Source organism: Dunckerocampus dactyliophorus, chromosome 5 (assembly GCF_027744805.1).
Source record: "Dunckerocampus dactyliophorus isolate RoL2022-P2 chromosome 5, RoL_Ddac_1.1, whole genome shotgun sequence".
Lineage (NCBI taxonomy): Eukaryota > Metazoa > Chordata > Actinopteri > Syngnathiformes > Syngnathidae > Dunckerocampus > Dunckerocampus dactyliophorus.
In genome coordinates this window covers 23,754,837-23,773,097 of record NC_072823.1, presented here as the reverse complement: position 1 = coordinate 23,773,097, position 18,261 = coordinate 23,754,837, and the positions used below count along the sequence as shown (strand labels likewise).

Here is an 18,261-nt window from a genome sequence, read left to right as displayed (position 1 = left end):
GTGTCAATGACACAGCACTGAGCCGTGACGTCTACTGCGTTGAAGTGTGCCGCTACCTCCAGGAACTGAGCGTTGATCTTAAACTCGGGCATAGGGCGACCCTGCTCCTGGGCGGCCTGCCGGCGCTCCTCTATTCCCTTGAAGAGGTGGTGGACAGCGCGGGGGATGATGCCCAGTTCGTCGTCTGCTATGTTGACGTCAAAGCCCGTGCCCATGGTGTACGTCTTCCCTGAACCAGTCTGCATGGAGAGACAACAATATTGAATACAGTAAATCCCCGCTTATGAACTGTGAATATTTTTGTACGATAATGTAAATATAATGTGCTTTGACAGCGCTTCCTGCAGAGGAAAAGACTGCAGCAGCTATGAATTCAGCAGAGGGCACTGTCAAGTAAATTCAATCAGAATTTTTCAGCAGGAAGATGCTTTGACAAGATGTGATGTTTTGTAACTTCAATCAGCATTTTTCAGCAGGAAGATGCTTTGACAAGATGTGATGTTTTGTAACTAAATGTTTTGTACATTCTCTAGCTACAATACTGTATACTATATGCCTGTAATTGTTTCTTAATGTGTAAAACTGAATTTAGAATGCGTTTAGTAACCGAGGCATATTAAAGGGTTTAGAGCAGGGGTGGCCATTACATCAATCAAAAGTGTGGATCGATCGCATGTGTCACCCACATCACAATGTAACAAAACAAACTTGCCCGCCTCAAACATATCCCCTTGACCTAGTTTTCCCATGTGGGAAAAAAACAAAAACAAAAAAATCAGCACACAGTGAGAGCCAACACTCACTGAGATGTTTGGTTGACAAAGTAAACACAGTACAAATGAAAGAGTGCAAAATTGTGAGCGTTCACAGAAAGTCATTGCAAAAGAAATGCTGCTTTTTAATACAGTTGAAAAGCCAGCATTTCAAAAAATGCTTCAAACATTAGTACGAATACATGAAACACGAAAATATATGTGAACGATGACATATTAAAAGTATTGCATTATTATGATATTATTTCTAATTATGTATTATCATACCATTTGTGGTTTGTTTGGCCTCAAAAGGCATTGAGAAGATAAACATTTCAAAACACACCTGCATTGTTTTGTGATGCGGCTATATAAAAATTTAAAAAAAAAACGTTTTTACAATCACATTTTTTCATTGTGCTTTTCTTAAAATTAATGCTAAAACCATGTCTCATCCGTGTGGACCCAATCTCATGCACCGTCTTGTCTCGTGAGTTGGGTGCCTTGTGACACCCCTAGTGTATCCATTATTTGCATTTTTTTGTGGGGTCTTGAAACGTAACTCCCACAAATAGCGGGGTCGACTGTATTGAAATAGTCAACACAGCGCATGATATGGTGCTTACTGCTATATGATAAGCTAAACTTTTCGACTTGGGACTATCCTAAGCTTACATAGAAACACTCTGTAATCACATTTCAACATGAGTTTGCAGTAGTGTGAGGTGATCTGTGTGATACTATAGGTACACCGCTGCAGATGACATTTGAGATTAACATTTTTATACATTTCTTGTATTGGCTCCCATTAGATTGTGGCCAAATACTGTACATTATCTCTCCTCTCAAAGCACCAGCCCTGCCACTCAGTCGCCAGACACCAGTGCGCACACTCGTCCAAGCCACCAAGCTCCCCAGGGGGCCGGCAGCTGTGGCTTGGAGCATAAAGACTCGCCTGTCCGTATGCAAAGACGGTGGCATTGTAGCCCTCGAAGCAGCCCTCAATCAGCTTCTCCGTGCAGGTGCCGTAGATGGCATCCTGCTGGGAGTCCATGTCAAAAACGTAGTCGTAGGTGAAGGCCTTGTCCTTGCCCAGGATGACCTGAGGCTCTCCTGGCATCACGTAAGTGCATATGTGACATCCTTCAATCTTCTCCCGGGCCAGCTGAGGACGGATCCTGCACAAAAAGACACAAAATATAACATTTACTGCAATTTCACACTAATGTTCAAATCAAGAAAGTCTTGAAGGCTTGTTGATTGAGCTTGACTGATATTGGACCATTTGAATGTCCATGCTAACAGTGTGCAGGAATTATCATGCTTGTCAACACCATGACTCCGTCTCCTTTGCTTGTCTAGTTGCGTAACCATCACACTGATGAACAAGTCAGGTCCATTAAACATCTGCAGAGCACAGCCTTGACGCACAAGCGACAGAAGCTTAGCATGGACACGGCAGAAGACTGTTTTCATGCTCTGTGCGGTCCTTGTGCGAGGTCTGATTTTGATCCAGACAGAAAGGCAGCTCTCCTCGGCCGGGTTGGATGAAAAGCACCTGACAGCATCGCCGTCTAGCGTGCATAACAGCCTCATTGTGCTTTCCAGCACAGGGAGAACAATGCTGGGAGCCCAGCACAGTACGGCCATTGTGTCCATGAATCAGACTCTGGATCCTGACACAAACTACACAGTCCGATGAAGACAGAGGTAATGGTCACCCGTTGACAAAGACATTTACTTCATGTGAAAAGCTTTAAAGAACACACTATTTGGACAAAAGTATTGGGATGCTAAATTACAAAAGGCATGGACATGTAGCCTCTGGTCGCAAGAATGTTGATAAGCGTAATCCTAAACAGCATGTAAAAACCAGTCTTTGTTTCTCAGAGAGATCAAACTGTAATTAGCTGTGTAATCCCGTCAATTTATGCCACGTTGTCACCTGAGTGTGCAAAGACGCCGGCTACATTCCTGAAAATGTAAAATGATCACTGTATCGACGGAGGGGATGTAAAAAAGTAGCAGTTGCCCTCTCTCGTCTATTTTTGGGGATATGGACTGAGGGACAGAGTTGAGGTTCGAGGTCAGGAAAGGTTGGGGTTAAAGGTCATCTGCAGAGACGTGTTGTCTAGCTTGCACCGGCCATGAACTGATTGAGATAAGAGATGGTGTAAAAAAGACATCAATGGTATGGTATGGTTTATTTGTTTTGGACATGCTACATTAGTAAGACGTAGTTAGAAATGTGACAGCGGAATACAACATTTGTCAACTACGGGAAAAATCAAGAAGTAAATAACCCAGGAGTGTCCAAACTTTTTCCACCTAGTTTGTGTCATAAGAAATGTGTGATGTTATCTAATGTTTTTAAATCTTCAACAGATTAAGTTATTGACTTATGTGTGTTGGTTTCATTTGGTGCAGTGATCGTGGCTTATAACACACAGAGGCGATTGGGCTCCATGTAAGTGAGCACTGACTTTAAAGACAATGCAAACATCATTAGAATATGCCGCAGGCCAAAAATGGACCCTGGAACACACTTTGGACAACCTTGGTTTACAGTTTCCAATGTGAATGGATATTTTTTTATTTTTAGTAAACTTTACACTTGTATTACTCAATATAGTAGACATAACAGAAAACATGACATCTTATACATGAATAAGTTATAACAGACTCTCACATTAGCATTTACAGCGTACTGCCAAATACAGTAGCCTACTCCAAGTGACTGCATGCTCTGTCCAGTCATGCTGACAGGGGCTCCCACAGAAGCACACAAAAAGAAGAGTTATTTCTACTCCAACTGAACGCCAAATATGATCTGCAGATTATCTGTCTCCTCACACGCTCGTATAACCGCACACTGATATCGTGATACCGGGTGCATCACACAGAGAATGTTGTTGTCATGGCAACCAGCAGAGGATGAATTAAAAGACATAATCCGATCCAGGAAGGATATAATAGTGATCTGGTTGACAGTAAGATGCCAAGAGGGGGGGAAGACAGGCATCATCCCACCTCTGTTACGCCTCTGATATTGCCTTTGAAGCCAACTGTGTGTGCTTAATTAACCACAAAATTAGCAGCACTGACAACATTATGTCTCTACTAGTCCAATCTATCCTAAAAAAAAAAAAAAAAAGCTATTTACTGACATCTGTCATGCTTAACAAAAGGTAGGCAGAGAATTTAAACACTTAGATTAGACAAGTTCACTAGGTGGTGTTTTTTTTTTTATTTAAAATTAGAATTTTCAGATGAAACATACTGCAGGTCTCAAGTGAGGTATATTTTGATATATTAGTGTGATGCTTCAATGGTCAGCAAATGCGGAAAAAAAAAGAAGAAATGTGTTTGTGTTGTCAGTTTTAAGTCATTGTTCATTGTTATGCACAACATAGATCTTGTTTACAAAATTTGCAGAATAATTTAATATAATTTACTGTATCTATTATATATACACACATTTTATTTATATATACATATTTATAATAATAATTTCATGAATAATTTTTGCGATGGGTGCCCTTTTTTCTTGAGCACCTGCCCCCCAAAATGTCTATGCAAGTGCCTGTTCTACTGTATTGCGACACACAAGGAGCTAGCTGTTTTCATTTCCACCTGCTGATTGATCTGTTACCCAACATATAGGGAGGACTGCTAATGCTAAAACCATCAATGTGTGGTTAAGAAAGGTCAAGCTTGGTGGTGTGCAGTAATATTCCCAGAAAACGCCTCCATGAACTACAGTGCCACTGTCAACAGTAACCCAAAAGACAAATCCACCACACACCTCCACTACTGGGAGCCAGCCTGCAAAAACAAGCCTCAGCGCCTCTTTGAGCGCCGGCCAGCTTCACTGGGGCCTCGCTGACCTGAGCTCTACCCCTCATCTTCCACTAATGGAGCGTTGGATACACACAGAATTCCCTGCTGATTCCTGAGCCGAACAGCCCTTTTGGAAAATGGGCCTCCCAAATAAACAAGGTTGCGCAAAGTCTCTGCGTCAAGCTGATAACGGCTTTGGCGCTTCCTGCAGGTCAAAGGTCGTGGAGCAGGCCGAACAGGGGAGGGAGGGGTCGGTGGTAAGGCAAGCAGGGGCGTTGCAGAAAGATCCAATGGAGCTGTCAACATGGGCAGGAAAGACTGGCATTAGGACACATTCCTATCCTCACAACCACTGGGCTTTACGATTTCTTTGCAGATTAAAACTTGTGCATAAAAGGAAAACTGCAGTATTTTGGGAATTTTGCCCATCATCCACAATCCTTATGTGAGACATGAACACACGTTTCTCATTTCTGTGTGTTCTAAAGATATAAAAACAGATTTTTAAAAAAGACAGCACGTAGTGGGACACCTATGCCGCCTACAAAGACTGCTACTAAAACACCTCCAACAAGGGTTTACATACGTGCTATGACCATGTAGTAACAGGTACATGCACGATAACATGTAATACAGTATTTTGCCGTACTTTGGTCCTTCTAAGCATTACTGAAACTTCCTTCCTGGGCACATTGATTTCACTTAGCAACACAGAAACGAACGCGTACACCTAGAATTAACTTTTCCAAACTCAAAAACAAAAACCCAGCAGCAGTCGCGGCAGCTCCAATACGTAGCTTTACCCTTCAGTAGTGGCCTGAGGTGTTGTGAGCACGTTGTGACACGCTGCGGGCGAGTGCGTGGTGAAGCTCGTCGCTAGCCGGTGCAGTGTGGTAAGGTGTCAATACGTTAATAATAATAATAACAATGTCGCTGTAGCTTGATAAATATGCATGTCACATTGTATGCAAATGGAGCGTTTGGCGCTTTTTGGAGTATTTTTCAGAAGGCTTTATAGTGTTTCCCTTTCCGTGCATTCTTAGCTCTGTCTTTTTAGCTGTTTTCATATCTTTAGAACATACAGAAAAGAGAAAGATGTGTTCATGTCTCACATAAGAATTGTGGATGATGGGCAACATTTAAAAAAAGTGCAGTTTTCCTTTAAATTATAGGGTTCTACATTAGGGTTCAGTCATACAGGGTTCTTGCTCAGCTATACAGTACAACAAGAGTACTTGAAAAATCAGAATCAATATCTTTAGTCGAGAGGGGACAGGAATCATACAACTCATTCCAACCTTTGACCTCAACTGCCTCCAGTTCTCTCACAAAGAAAACATACACGGTTCTTGCTTTAAGAAAAGGGGAATGATCCAGACCTACCAGTCTGAACTCAGTTACCTCAAGCATTTTGGGTCATACAGTATGTCCTGTAAAACTACAGTAATAAGGATCGAACATGTAGAAGACAATAATTAAACAGCCTAAACTAGAGAAGTGACATGTGTGGTAGATGGGGTACATGTGTTTTCATACAAATCTGACCATTGACCCCAGGTATCTCAGATATCTCAGATATCCTTTTAAAACTAGTAGGGTTCTTGCTCAAACAACAGTAATAAAGATGATTGACAGAAGAGTGACTGGTAGAGTGGTGGCAATAAAAACAAGCCGAACTGGCTACCTCAAGCATCTTGTATCAGATAGTGCTCAAAATCAATTGGGTTCCTGCTCGTATGAGGAAATAAAGCCGGAAATTTAAGCCAGCAAAGCTTTAAATAGTAACATGCTGCGAAAAGACCTTTGACATCAGCAACATTATGATATACTTAAAAAAATGATAATAAATTGGGTTCTTTCTCTAACATTGAGATATACATAATTTAATTGTTGTTATCCAAGTCGGTTGACGATTGTAAGTTACAAAATGCGTAATGAACTGAGAAGGAAAGGGAGGGCCCGCATGGTTAAAGTAACATGATAAACTAAGTTCTAGGTCAGGTGTTGTGGACGTGTAGTTGGTCGGTCACGTTTATTGGACATGAACACAGGACTCAGTTTACAGATAAAATGCAGCCCTGGCTTCTCTGTTGGTATAAATAACCAGGCGGTGCAAATAGAGCTATTTGTGACCGTCTGTGTCCTATTTGTGACATTCTGCTGGAAGCTACCGCATTACATCCACGTCCTATTTGTGGTCGCACGTCCACTTTTAGGTCTACTCCTTAACTGAACAGACACTTCTATACTTTTGCCATGTTAAACAGTACATGGATTTGTGACCTGATTTTTTCATACGGAACCTTTGATTCAGTACACAGTACACATTAAAAGTGAGTAAACTAATACAATGCAGATCCACTGACTTGTCAATCGGTCTTTACACATTCACAGGCAACGGTGCTGTCACAGTAAGAATAAGACTGATTTTAAATATGATCTGACCCACGCTGGTTGAGCAATTCAGTTTCTGAAGGCGTGTCACACAGGGGGGCGTGGCCAAAGACATTCGGAGCCAGCTGGTGGTAGACTCCCATCTTGGTTCAATGGATGTGAACAAAGCAGGGGCTTCAGAGGGGCTTTGGACGGCGCTGTTGGCTGGTGTCATTGCATGCTGCCGCTGCTGCTGCTATGGACGACTTCTAGTGTATGTCCAGGTTGTCGGCAGTGCCTCAGGCCAGTCCTGGTCCTCACCTGGAGCCTACTGACTTCTTCCTAAATGTTTCTGCTCCATGAAACCAATGTAAACAATACTATATACCAGGGGTGATCTGACTATTTACACTGAAACCAGCATACAGAAAAAATGAAGTACAAGGTGTCAGAAAAGTTCCTTGACTGGTGTCACAAAAGATGTTGTTTATCGTGGTTTATTGGTTACACACCTGAACGTGATAAGTCAAATTCTTATTTATAAATGCAATATTTTTGTAGTTAAAGCATAGAAAACCTGTTTACGACCTAAATATGGTTTTTAACATTAGAGCCTTCTAGACATGAAAAACAACTTTACAATTGCATTGCCCAAAGTAGTAGACATATTTACATACAGTATAGTTGACAATAGGGATGTCCCGATTCAATCTTCAGGATTGGGCTTCAGCTTCAGCTTCAGCTTCGGGTTTGCTCATCAGAGCTGGCTGATGTGCTTGCTGACATATTTAACCTGTCGTTTGCACAAGCATCTGTACTGACCTGCTTTAAGTCCACCACCATAGTGCCCGTACCCAAGAAGAGCAACGTGACCTGCTTAAATGGCCTTATAGCACTCACTCCTATTGCAATGAAGTGCTTTGAAAGGATAGTCATGACCCACATCAAAAAGAGCATCCCGGCCACTGTGGACCCTCTACTGTTTGTGTGTGTGTGTGTGTGTGTGTGTGTGTGTGTGTGTGTGTGTGTGTGCGTGCGTGCGCGCGATTCAGGCTGGATGAGTATATTTTCACTGTGTTGCGTAGGGATGTCCCGATCCACAATTTTTGGCTTCCGATCTTGACGGTTGATACGCGCCGGAATTTCTAAGACATCAAAACTGAAGTAGAGAAGTATACACAATCAACTGACAAACACTCTACTGCAAATCAACGAGTCACTGGCACAAACTGCTATATGTGCATGCACAATAAATAAATGAGAAATAATAATAAAACTTTTGGGGGCCGGTTTTGCGTTTGGCATCGGCTCGTCTGCTCTGGGGGAAGGGGCGGTGTCTTGTTTGATGGTGAAGTTGTGAAGCACATAGCTTGATGATGTGGCCTGCGTTGGACCATAGCTATCTGTAGTTTCACTGTCCTACCACTAGGTTTTGTGTGTACGCATGGTAAGAGTTGTGCATAAATGAACACGTTTTCCTAAGCACAAATACAAGTGGATAAATCCCATACTGTGCATGGGAATGTTCTCACGCTTTACGCACATATTTCTACAGTAGTTTGATTGGCAAGATATCAGAAAGAGGCAAAAACGCCAATTGCTCTTTTTCAAAGTCAAAGCTGATGTGTGTGACTATCTTGTTTTGCCTGAAACACAAAGATAATACGTCTGCTTTCACGGATGACTGAGGAAATAAAATGAAGACTAACTTGTGAATGTATGAGCCCCTGGAAATCCTAGAAGTATTATTTAACTATTATTTCACTTTAAAATGCTGTATAATAGTCTTGGATAATGGTGGACATGTGAATTAACAGTTGCATCTATTTTCATCTCAGAGATGCAACTTACGACATTTCAGTCTCTTCCTTCTTAGACAGAGCGGCAGCAGTGAGGGGAGGGGCCAGGTACTCACGGAGGGAAGAGCACTGAGACACAGGGAGGGAGGGACTGAATCGCAGTGCAGCAAAAAGTTATATATTGGCTACATTTTCACCGATATTGATTAATCGGTGATATGTCATAATCCGACCGCCGATATCGGTCGGGCCCAATTCCCAACCTTCAAGAAAACACAAACAGTGGTATATGCAGTCTGGGCATGCTCGGTATTAGCAACGGCATAGTAATCGCGCAAAATAGCACACAAATTAGACCCCTTGTGGCTGGAAACTGTGAAAGAATGACACCTGACCATGCTTACGGTTCTTAACTAAAGTACAACAATATAATAATAATAATAATAATACACATGGGGATGTAAAATTAAATTTGACCAACTTTTTTTTTTTTACATGAACTATTTACAGTGAAAAACTTGACACGTGTATATGACAGTTGAGAACATCAAAATGTGAATGAAAACATTGCCTGTCAACTGAATATAGGTTTAATGATGGCAACAGTTTGACCCTGGAACAGATTATTTTCATTTCCATTTATTTCCTACGGGATACATTGTTTCCAAAGGTGAACAAATCAGAGGTTTTCTTTGAACGGATTGCAAGGATTCCACAGCGTTTGCCATGAGCTGATCTTCTTGTGAAAGAGGTGTTGTAGCGGCATGTCTCGGCAGCAACAAGCTGGCAACCTTCTTTGATGACAAGTCTCACTGAGCATGTGCACTTTGGCCACAGCGCTCCTAAATTGTCCTCCTCCTTGCTCCAAAGAGGGAGTCAGTGTGTCCTGTCAGAATGCGCCATCATGCAAAAGCAATGGAAATACTGTTGTGGTTGACCTGGCAACCAGCTCCCTCAGCCGGCTAGATGCACTCTTAAGCACCGTTTCTCTCGCCAAGCTTTTTAATCCCTGCTTAGCTCAACAGAGGCCCTGCTGTTCTCGCAGGTTTGTTGCTTCAGCATGCATTTCATCCACGAAAGCCAGCTAGCATGCACAGTACTGTATTTGCACAGCGCAAAGACGCCACAATAGTCTGACCGTCTCGACTCAGGTGCGACACAGAACAGCTACAGTGTATTCTTCAGGGCGGATGACAACAGATTAAAGCCAAACATGACGCAATATATGCTCCTGGCATGGAGGTATTGGGACAGCTACAGGAAGTGAATTGTGAAGAAAACAGAGCCTAGAGCAGTTTGTACTCTTCTGGGAAGACCTTTTACAATACTTTGAAAGGCTTCCATTTGCTGAGGTAACCTGGGCTTGTTCTTCCACAGCAAACTCATATAAACATGCCTTTATGGACCTTGCATTGAGCACGAGGAACAGGAAAAAAAGAAGTCTTCCCCAATGTGGCACACACATCAGCGAGGACCTCACCTGGTCTCACAACACCCAACAAATTCTGAAGAAGTCCCAAAGGAGACTGTACTTCCTGAGAAGACTGAGGAAATTTGGCATGTCCACCACAATCCTGAGTTGCTTCTACAGATGCACCATCGAAAGTGTCCTTACCGCCTCCATCACTGTTTGGTACGGTAACTGTACAACACGTGATAGGAAGGCACTCCAGCGGGTGATCAAGACCTCACAGAACATTGTTGGGGCAGCCCTCCCCTCACTGCAAGACATTTATACATCTAGAGTCCTACGCAGAACACACAACCTCATCAAGGACAGCACACATCCACAACACTCATTATTCACACTCCTACCGTCAGGCAGACGCTACAGGAGTTTGAAGTCCAGGACCACACGGCTGGCAAACAGCTTTTACCCACAGGCCATCAGGCTTCTCAATGAAACACTCAGACACGCCACACGCAACACACGCACACACTCATAGCACTTTATTTATTTATTTATTTGTATTATTTACTTGTATTAATGTCTCGTCTGTTGTTGTTGCTTAATTTCTTGGTATTTATGTATATGTGTTTATGTTTCTTATGTTCTTATTCTTTCTTGTGTTTTTCTTTCTTTTCTTGGGAGAATGAACAGAATAAGATTTTCATTGCATAGTATAACTGCTGTTTTACCATGCACATGACAATAAAACTCTCTTGAATCTCTTGAATCTTGAATGTGTTCCCACAAATTTGGAAGCATAAAATTGTCTCAAATATCTTGCAAAGCTGAAGAATTAAGATTCAGGCTTTTTAATTAGTCAAGTGTTGCATCTAAATACTTTTATTTACAGTGTACATCTATTGTGTTCTGCCAGGACTTGTTGATCCCAAGCCTCAGCATGGGGCCCACAGTCACAACCATAATGACATTAAATAGATCTTTAGGGCTTTAGCAGGTTGAATGTAATGAGCTGTCGGCATGCAACGACTTGTATAAGTGGATACACTGTAAGCCTCGGGTCATTACACTCATGTAGGTAATGTTAAAACCAGCCACAAGACAAGCAAAGCCTTGGCTTAATGAGCGGACCTAAAGTCAGCTGACGAGGAACAACAGCTGATAATGCTGATAATGACTCAGGGAGTTTTTTGGGGGGGTTTTTTGCAGTACAAAGAAAGGCTGGGAACGCTTCTTAACATGAGGTGCTTGTATGCAGAAAAAAGCTCAACTATTTACTGTCAGAAAGCTGAAAAGAACACATGTATTATTATGTACTGTATTATGACGATGCCTAAAAACTAACACTGTGTAGTCTAAGTGTAGGGGTATAACACTACATACTGTATATTCATACCAGATTTTTTTTGTGCCGATTTTGGTACCGATTTCTCACACAGTACACATTAAAAGTGTTGCACAGGAAGTGTGTTTCATGTCCACTCGGTAAACAAATACAGTCCAGCCCAATCTTTAGCTAGCGGGAGTCATGGCTAGTGTAGGGACAAGGAGAAGCCAGAGCTAAAAAACCCGCTTCCGTTGTTAAAATCTCCTGTTTGGAAACACTTTGCCTTCCCAGTGAAATACGTAAACGGACAAAGACAAGAGGATAAGATGAAAGCAGTGTGCTTTCTAGAAGATGGAACTATTCATGCCGCACTTCAGTCAATAAAAACAAACAAAAAAAAACTTTCATTTATTAAAAGATAAATTAATCATTAACATTCGTCAAAGGCTTACTGTTGCACTTGCATTGCTACACTTTCCTAAAAAGAAACTGAAGAAGCTGTATAGAGTATAGACCAGGGTTGTCCAAAGTGCAGGGCTATTTTTTATTTTTGTTTTTTTCTTTTATTTGCCCTCTGCATAGTTAAAAAATCAATAATTCAATATTAAGGAGATACATTATTAGATAATACACTAGTTTGCTTTGGCATCCATAACACGAGGCTAAAAATGTTTTAATCTACAATGGATTGATTTAAACATTTTTAATGCACAAAAAGTTACAAAGTGGCACAGGGCCGCCCCTGGCCAAACTGCAGGAGAATTCATTCCAAAATCACTACAAAAAGAATGTTTCACAAACAGGTGACCTGCCAAGAATTGTGGCCCCCATTTCAAAAGGAGAAAAAAAATAAATAAATAAAAATCACATTGGGACCCAGCTGTGGTCCCCACATATTTAGGGACTAACTGGCCCATTAAAAGCTATTTTTAGACTGACTTTAACCTGAATTTTGTTAGAAGCATTTTGGAGTAACACGAGTACATGGGAAACATTGTTCAATCAATACCTTATTTTAAGTGCAAAATGACAAACAGAATTTAAAAAAAGAAGCCGGGGCTAGGATCAAACCCACACCCTCTGCCTTAAAAGGCAGCAACTGTACCACTACATCACCGGAGACTGACAAGTGAGTAAAGTCGCCCCTTGTAATATTGCGGTTCGATTATTGCTCCCTTGGTATACTGCGACTTTTCCAAAATTAATTAATTAATATACGTATGATCACTGTTTCGTGGTAGACTATGGTCTATTATTAGACAAAACATATTAAAATACAAGTGATATGTAGTATTCTGGTCACTAGGTGGCAGTAATGTCACAAACTATTGAGACATTACCTTACCACTGCATGAAGTCAGCCATAGTATTTCCGACATCTCCTCCCATCCGTGTGGAAGTGGTAAGTTTGTGCCTTCTTAATCTTACAAGAAATACATTCCAGGCTAACTGGTTAGCTCGCTAGTTTGCTAGCTAGTGGAAATCTCAAGTTCCTACAGCATAAGAGTTGCGCAATGTGTTGTAAACAATGAATAATAGGAATATAAAGGTGACTATAGGTGTGATATTTCATGTCTACATGGCTCTAATAACGTTAAAACCCGTATTTACAAAGTCATTAACGGGTTTTCTATGCTCCAACTACAAAAATACTCAATTTATTAACATTGAGCCCTGTACTGCGGTCGGGTCTGGAAACCAATTAACCACGATAAATGAGGGATGATTGAAAAGTCTTGATCAAGTTATATTACTCAAACAGAGAACATTAGTCAGCAATAATTGGTATGAGAAAAACTCACCCATTTACTTCTTTATGCATCTGGGATATAGCTTTATCCACATGCGAGTTTCGAGGTGCTCAATTAAGTGTTTAAACTAGGGCTGTCAAAAATAGCGTGTTAACAACGGTAAATAATTTAATTACGTTACATTTTTTAGCGTAATTAACACATACGCATCATGGCAAGCCACGGCTCTCTGTTATGATGTCAGATGGCGGCACAGTGTAGCTCCCCACAGAGTCTACGCTCTTTTATAAGTTTATTCAGGCCTGAACACATCAACAGCAGTGCAATTCCAACACCATATATGTACTCCAACTCCAAACAAACACCTCTCTAGTCCATTCATCATTGCAACGATACTGCCTAATTGTCACTAGACAAACCGCGAGATGCATTCATGGACACTCCGAACATCACAACGTCTTAATTATGTGTGTATGTGTGGTCTAAATAAATAGAAACGCAAAGAGAAACAATAAGTGGATATTCTTATCACTCACTTTGTAACTCTTAATGCGGAAGTACAATTTGCTGCATTTAAGAATGCTCGGAAATCCCAGAAAATGCACTCAAAACGTGATTTCAAGTTAAATGACGTGGTGTCTTTCAACACAACGCCTCATTGCTCATAATAACAGTTAAAGTCTGATTCAAATATACTGCTATTAAAGAAAACGGTGTTAGGTAAATCGATTTTCAAATGTGTGCCATCTCTTGATTTAAATTTTCAGTTAATTTAGCAATGTTAATAGATACAAATACATCCTGCCCTGTCATTTATCTTTCTTTCCATAAAATACAGTAAAAATGGGCATATTTCAGACAGTGTGACATTGTGGATAATCATGATTAATTCATTTGAAAACCGTGATTAATCTGATTAAAAACTGTAATCATTTGACAGCCCTAGTTTAAACCCAACTCACCACCAACGGACACTGGCTGGTAATAGCAAATGACTTTTTGCCGTCCCGTGGGGATTTCTCATCCTTTGCAAATGTTTCAAACAGTGTTGGATGACTGAGGGAGCTGTGGTCTTCTGAAAATCCTCATGCTCTTTTTTGTGATGCTGCTTCAAATGCGCGATGAGGTTGGTTATATTAAACGTCACCATGGGAAACTTGTGCATGACTTTGCACTCAGCTGCAACGTCTTTTTCGGACTTTAACATATGATGCTGCCACACGGTCGACATCACTGCTGCTCCTTGCTACTTTGTTAGCACACACTGTTGTGATCACATGCGTGGCGGAGTCTGGAATCGACTGCTTGTATTGGAGATTTACATGCAGGTCGTTTTTTTGGGGATATCAACCCGTTATCCAATATCAATACCGGTTCGGGACACCCTCAGCAACAAGTGAGAGGTCAAATTACTCATCTTTTTTCCTCTCCTGCCTCGGGCTGACTTGGTGCTCTATGCCCCACAGCAACGATGCACATCCCCATTTGTGTAAAATGGGGCGCCCATAGATTGTGGGGCACTATGCATGTGCTGCGTGTACAGTATGTATGCATGCTATATTTGTATGCCATATTGGAGAATTACCTGCCAGCAGCTTTTTAATGTTACATTTTGAAAATCATTACTGTACCCAAAATGAACCACTGACCTTAAAACTGAGACACGCACAGAACGGTCATTATGACGTACAGTTACACCCCTAGTAATATGTTGAAAGTCAGTTCTGAAAATGCTGGTCAAATTCCTAACTGTACGACCTTCGGGGGCGTTTATACTGTATGACACAACGTCTAATTGTACGTTAACTGCAGAGGTTGAGGTCTCTTCTTGGCTGTCTTTTAGTTCCAGGAACCAAAACAAAACCTTACAATGGAGGAGAGCTTCCCACATTCTCACAGAAAATTGCATCCTTGGAGGAGAAGAAAAAGACCACAAGTTAAAAAGTGACAGCAAGGAGATAAAATTGAGAGGTACTATAAAGAAGCGGGGCTTAGTTATGTGCTCAACAAAGGGATCTTTTTGCAACATACTGAAGGGCAAACAGCTACACAATATTCACTTCAGAGTCAGCTTACGAACTAAGGCTGAATCCCAATTCCACCCCTTAACCCTTTATCTTAGCCCTTAGCCCTAGTTTTCACGCCTTCATGAGAATCAAGTGATGTCCCAGTTCCTTAAATCGAGGGGTAAGTTCGAAAGGGGTGTACAGCCCTAGAAACCAAATACAGTCTGTGGTCACAGACTAGACTTGAAACAAAGGGGTAGGAGGAGTTTCCTCGGATTCAGCACTCCCGCTGACAAATTGGCAGAGCGGAGACCAAAAGAAGCATATAAATGTAAATAATTAAGCATAATTATTGATTTTCACAGTAACGTCAGTCAAGTTTTATTAGATATTCAATCATTTGCTACTCCACGTAAATATTTGCCATGTTTTGTATTGTTGGTTGTCTTGAGTTATAACTAGCTGGCTAACACCAATATCTAACTTCACTGCATTTCATAAATATTAGACGATGATATATCGCGACCACATTAGCCCATTAATTGTATCTTGTATTTTAAAATTGCTTGCTAGCGAGGGGAATCTACATTACTGAAGTGTACTGTGATGTTTGCGTTTCATATCAGCTATCTAATCACTCATGTACAGTACATCGTAGTGAAGTCTGTTTGCTGTGAATTACAGTATAGCCACCCTAGTCCACCAACAATCCCATGGTGAGATATGTTTATTGTATTCAGCATACAGTATGGATGGTCAGGACGTGAGCTAAATAAAACATGTAGGGTAAACAACATGGTCATATGTGGACAGCACCCCACATTATCAAAGTTTATTCAACTCTTGGAATCTAACGTTGTCTTGTATATTTATTTCTTTTAACCGTCACGCTATACTTGTTTTCAGCACACTATTACTATTATTATTATTGTATTTACATTGAGCTAATAGTTGTACTCCATCAATCATGCATGTGTCACTCCTGCAGGAGATGCTGAGCCAACTGAAGTCAGCCCTCTGCTACGCCACACAACACTCCAGGACCATTCAAAAGCTGCAATCCCAGACAAGCAAAATGTAACAAAAATGCCATTCTGGACTTTCTGAGAGAGAACATCAATGACAGGAGGAGACAGAGGCCAAAACGGGGACGTTTTTAAACCTTGAAATAATGATTGGTAAGATTTGTTGACGTTAATAAAGTTTGTTAAATTATTCCTATTAAATATGCATATTTGAGACATTGTCTGTTTTTCTAAATGTTGTTACAGTGCTGGTTATAAGCTGTTATTTATTAGTTGTTTGTTTTTTGGCAATAACTATCACAGTTTGTAAAAGTGTGTTCCTTTTATTTAAAAAAAAAAAGGTGTTCTGAGGTAGGCAATATAACGATGAAATAATGTAAAAATGCATGCACCATACTTTATAGTAAGAAACATTTATCATGAACAATTTCATTGTCTCATCTGCCGAGTTTAAGCCAGAAAGAAGTGAAGGGTGAGGATGTAATGAGAATCATGTGGTGTCTCATTTCTTCGTGGTTTCTTCCCCTTGGCCCCAGGTTTTAATGGGTAAGGGTATGGGGGATAAAACAAAGGGGAATGGTTACGAGGTGGAATTGGGATTATGCCCAAATATCTTTAACAACTTGTGTATCTTTAACAAAATGTGCCATTTACTTAAAATATGAAAACATTATACCTAAAACTAGGCCGCACGGTGGCCGAGTGGTTAGCATGTTGGCCACACAGACAGGAGATCGGCAAGACCTGGATTCGAATCTCCGCTTAGGCATCTCTGTGTGAAGTTACCATGTTATCCCCACACGTGCGTGGGTTTTCTCCGGGTACTCCTGTTTCCTCCCACATTCGAAAAATATGCATGTTAGGTTAATTGGCAAGTCTAAATTGTCCATAGGTATGAATGTGAATGATCGCCTATTTGTGCTGTGTTGGCGACCAGTCCAGGGTGTACCCCGCCTCTCACCCGAAGTCAGCTGGGATAGACTCCAGCATACCCCCGCGGGCCTAATGAGGATAAGCGGCATAGAAAATGGATTGATAAACTGTTTTTTTTTGTTGTTTTGTATTGACTGCATCAATCAATATTCAATATTTTCCAGTGTTGCAATAAAAAGATATGTCAGTGTGGAGAAAATATTGTGGTCATCCACATGGTGATGGCACTCTTTGTAGTGTCATTAGAAAGGGGTACAACACAACTGCGTCATCGTGACATTATTTGGTGCAGGGGGGGCGTAACTGAAATCACCTGGCGAGCTAGTCGAACCGGAAGTGGGCCAAAAAAGCCCAGGAGGTGTCCAAACAAACAAAGAAACTGCCTCCAACCACATGCAACCAGATGGCGACGTTTCACCATGACCGTTACATCATCACCAACATCCATCCATCCATCCATCCATCCATCCATCCATGAGCACCTGCACCACACAGCCGGCCGTGAGGACACAGCTGGAGGCCTCCAAGGGAGAACCACCAGGCCCGGCTGGACCTGCCAGGCAGGTGCTTGCTAGCACAGGTGGCGCGCGCGCACACAGATACACATTAAAGTGGACTTACCTCAGCGCCACTCGGACCGAACTTTCATCCTGACCAGTCGTCATGGTTCTCCTTCACGCAATCCTCGATTTAAAAAGGAAAACCAAACGAAGCCAGCGTCGGCCCAGAGGAACCGCCGCTTAGCGCCACCCGGACGCCGCCATGTCAGCACAAACACGCACGGGAGAAACGTTTCTTCTCCTAGAAAGACGACGTGATCCTGAGCACGTGACGCCTCGCGTCTACCTGCACCGCCAACACAGCATCCACGAGCGCGAGGCAGATACCATCACCGCGTGAACGCGCATGCACGCAAATGTGACTCCCGCGCACGCACGCGCCGTGTCCAGGAGCGCCGGGGAGGCAACCGCAATGCATCACTACGCCACGCCCGAGTGGAGTGACGTCATAACCAGAGGTAGCGCACATTTCCTTTTAAAATGTTGC

At 41.8% G+C, this 18,261-nt stretch overlaps 1 protein-coding gene across 6 annotated transcripts in view; it reads right to left on the bottom strand.

Moving 5' to 3' along the window:
* The window catches only part of kif21a (kinesin family member 21A), a 45,240-nt gene extending 27,064 nt beyond the window's left edge, over positions 1-18,176 (bottom strand). For 4 of the 6 annotated variants that reach the window (XM_054776080.1, XM_054776082.1, XM_054776085.1 and 1 more), the window contains exons 1-3: positions 17,836-18,175; positions 1,708-1,930; positions 57-239 (exon numbers count right to left, since the gene is read on the bottom strand). In XM_054776080.1, the coding sequence (XP_054632055.1) occupies positions 57-239; positions 1,708-1,930; positions 17,836-17,879 (450 nt within the window). In that variant the 5' untranslated portion in view covers positions 17,880-18,175. Of the gene's footprint in view, positions 1-56; positions 240-1,707; positions 1,931-17,835 lie in introns of all 6 variants that reach the window. The other 2 variants (XM_054776079.1, XM_054776084.1) reach the window with 1 other exon arrangement.
* Positions 18,177-18,261: the final 85 nt, after the last annotated feature.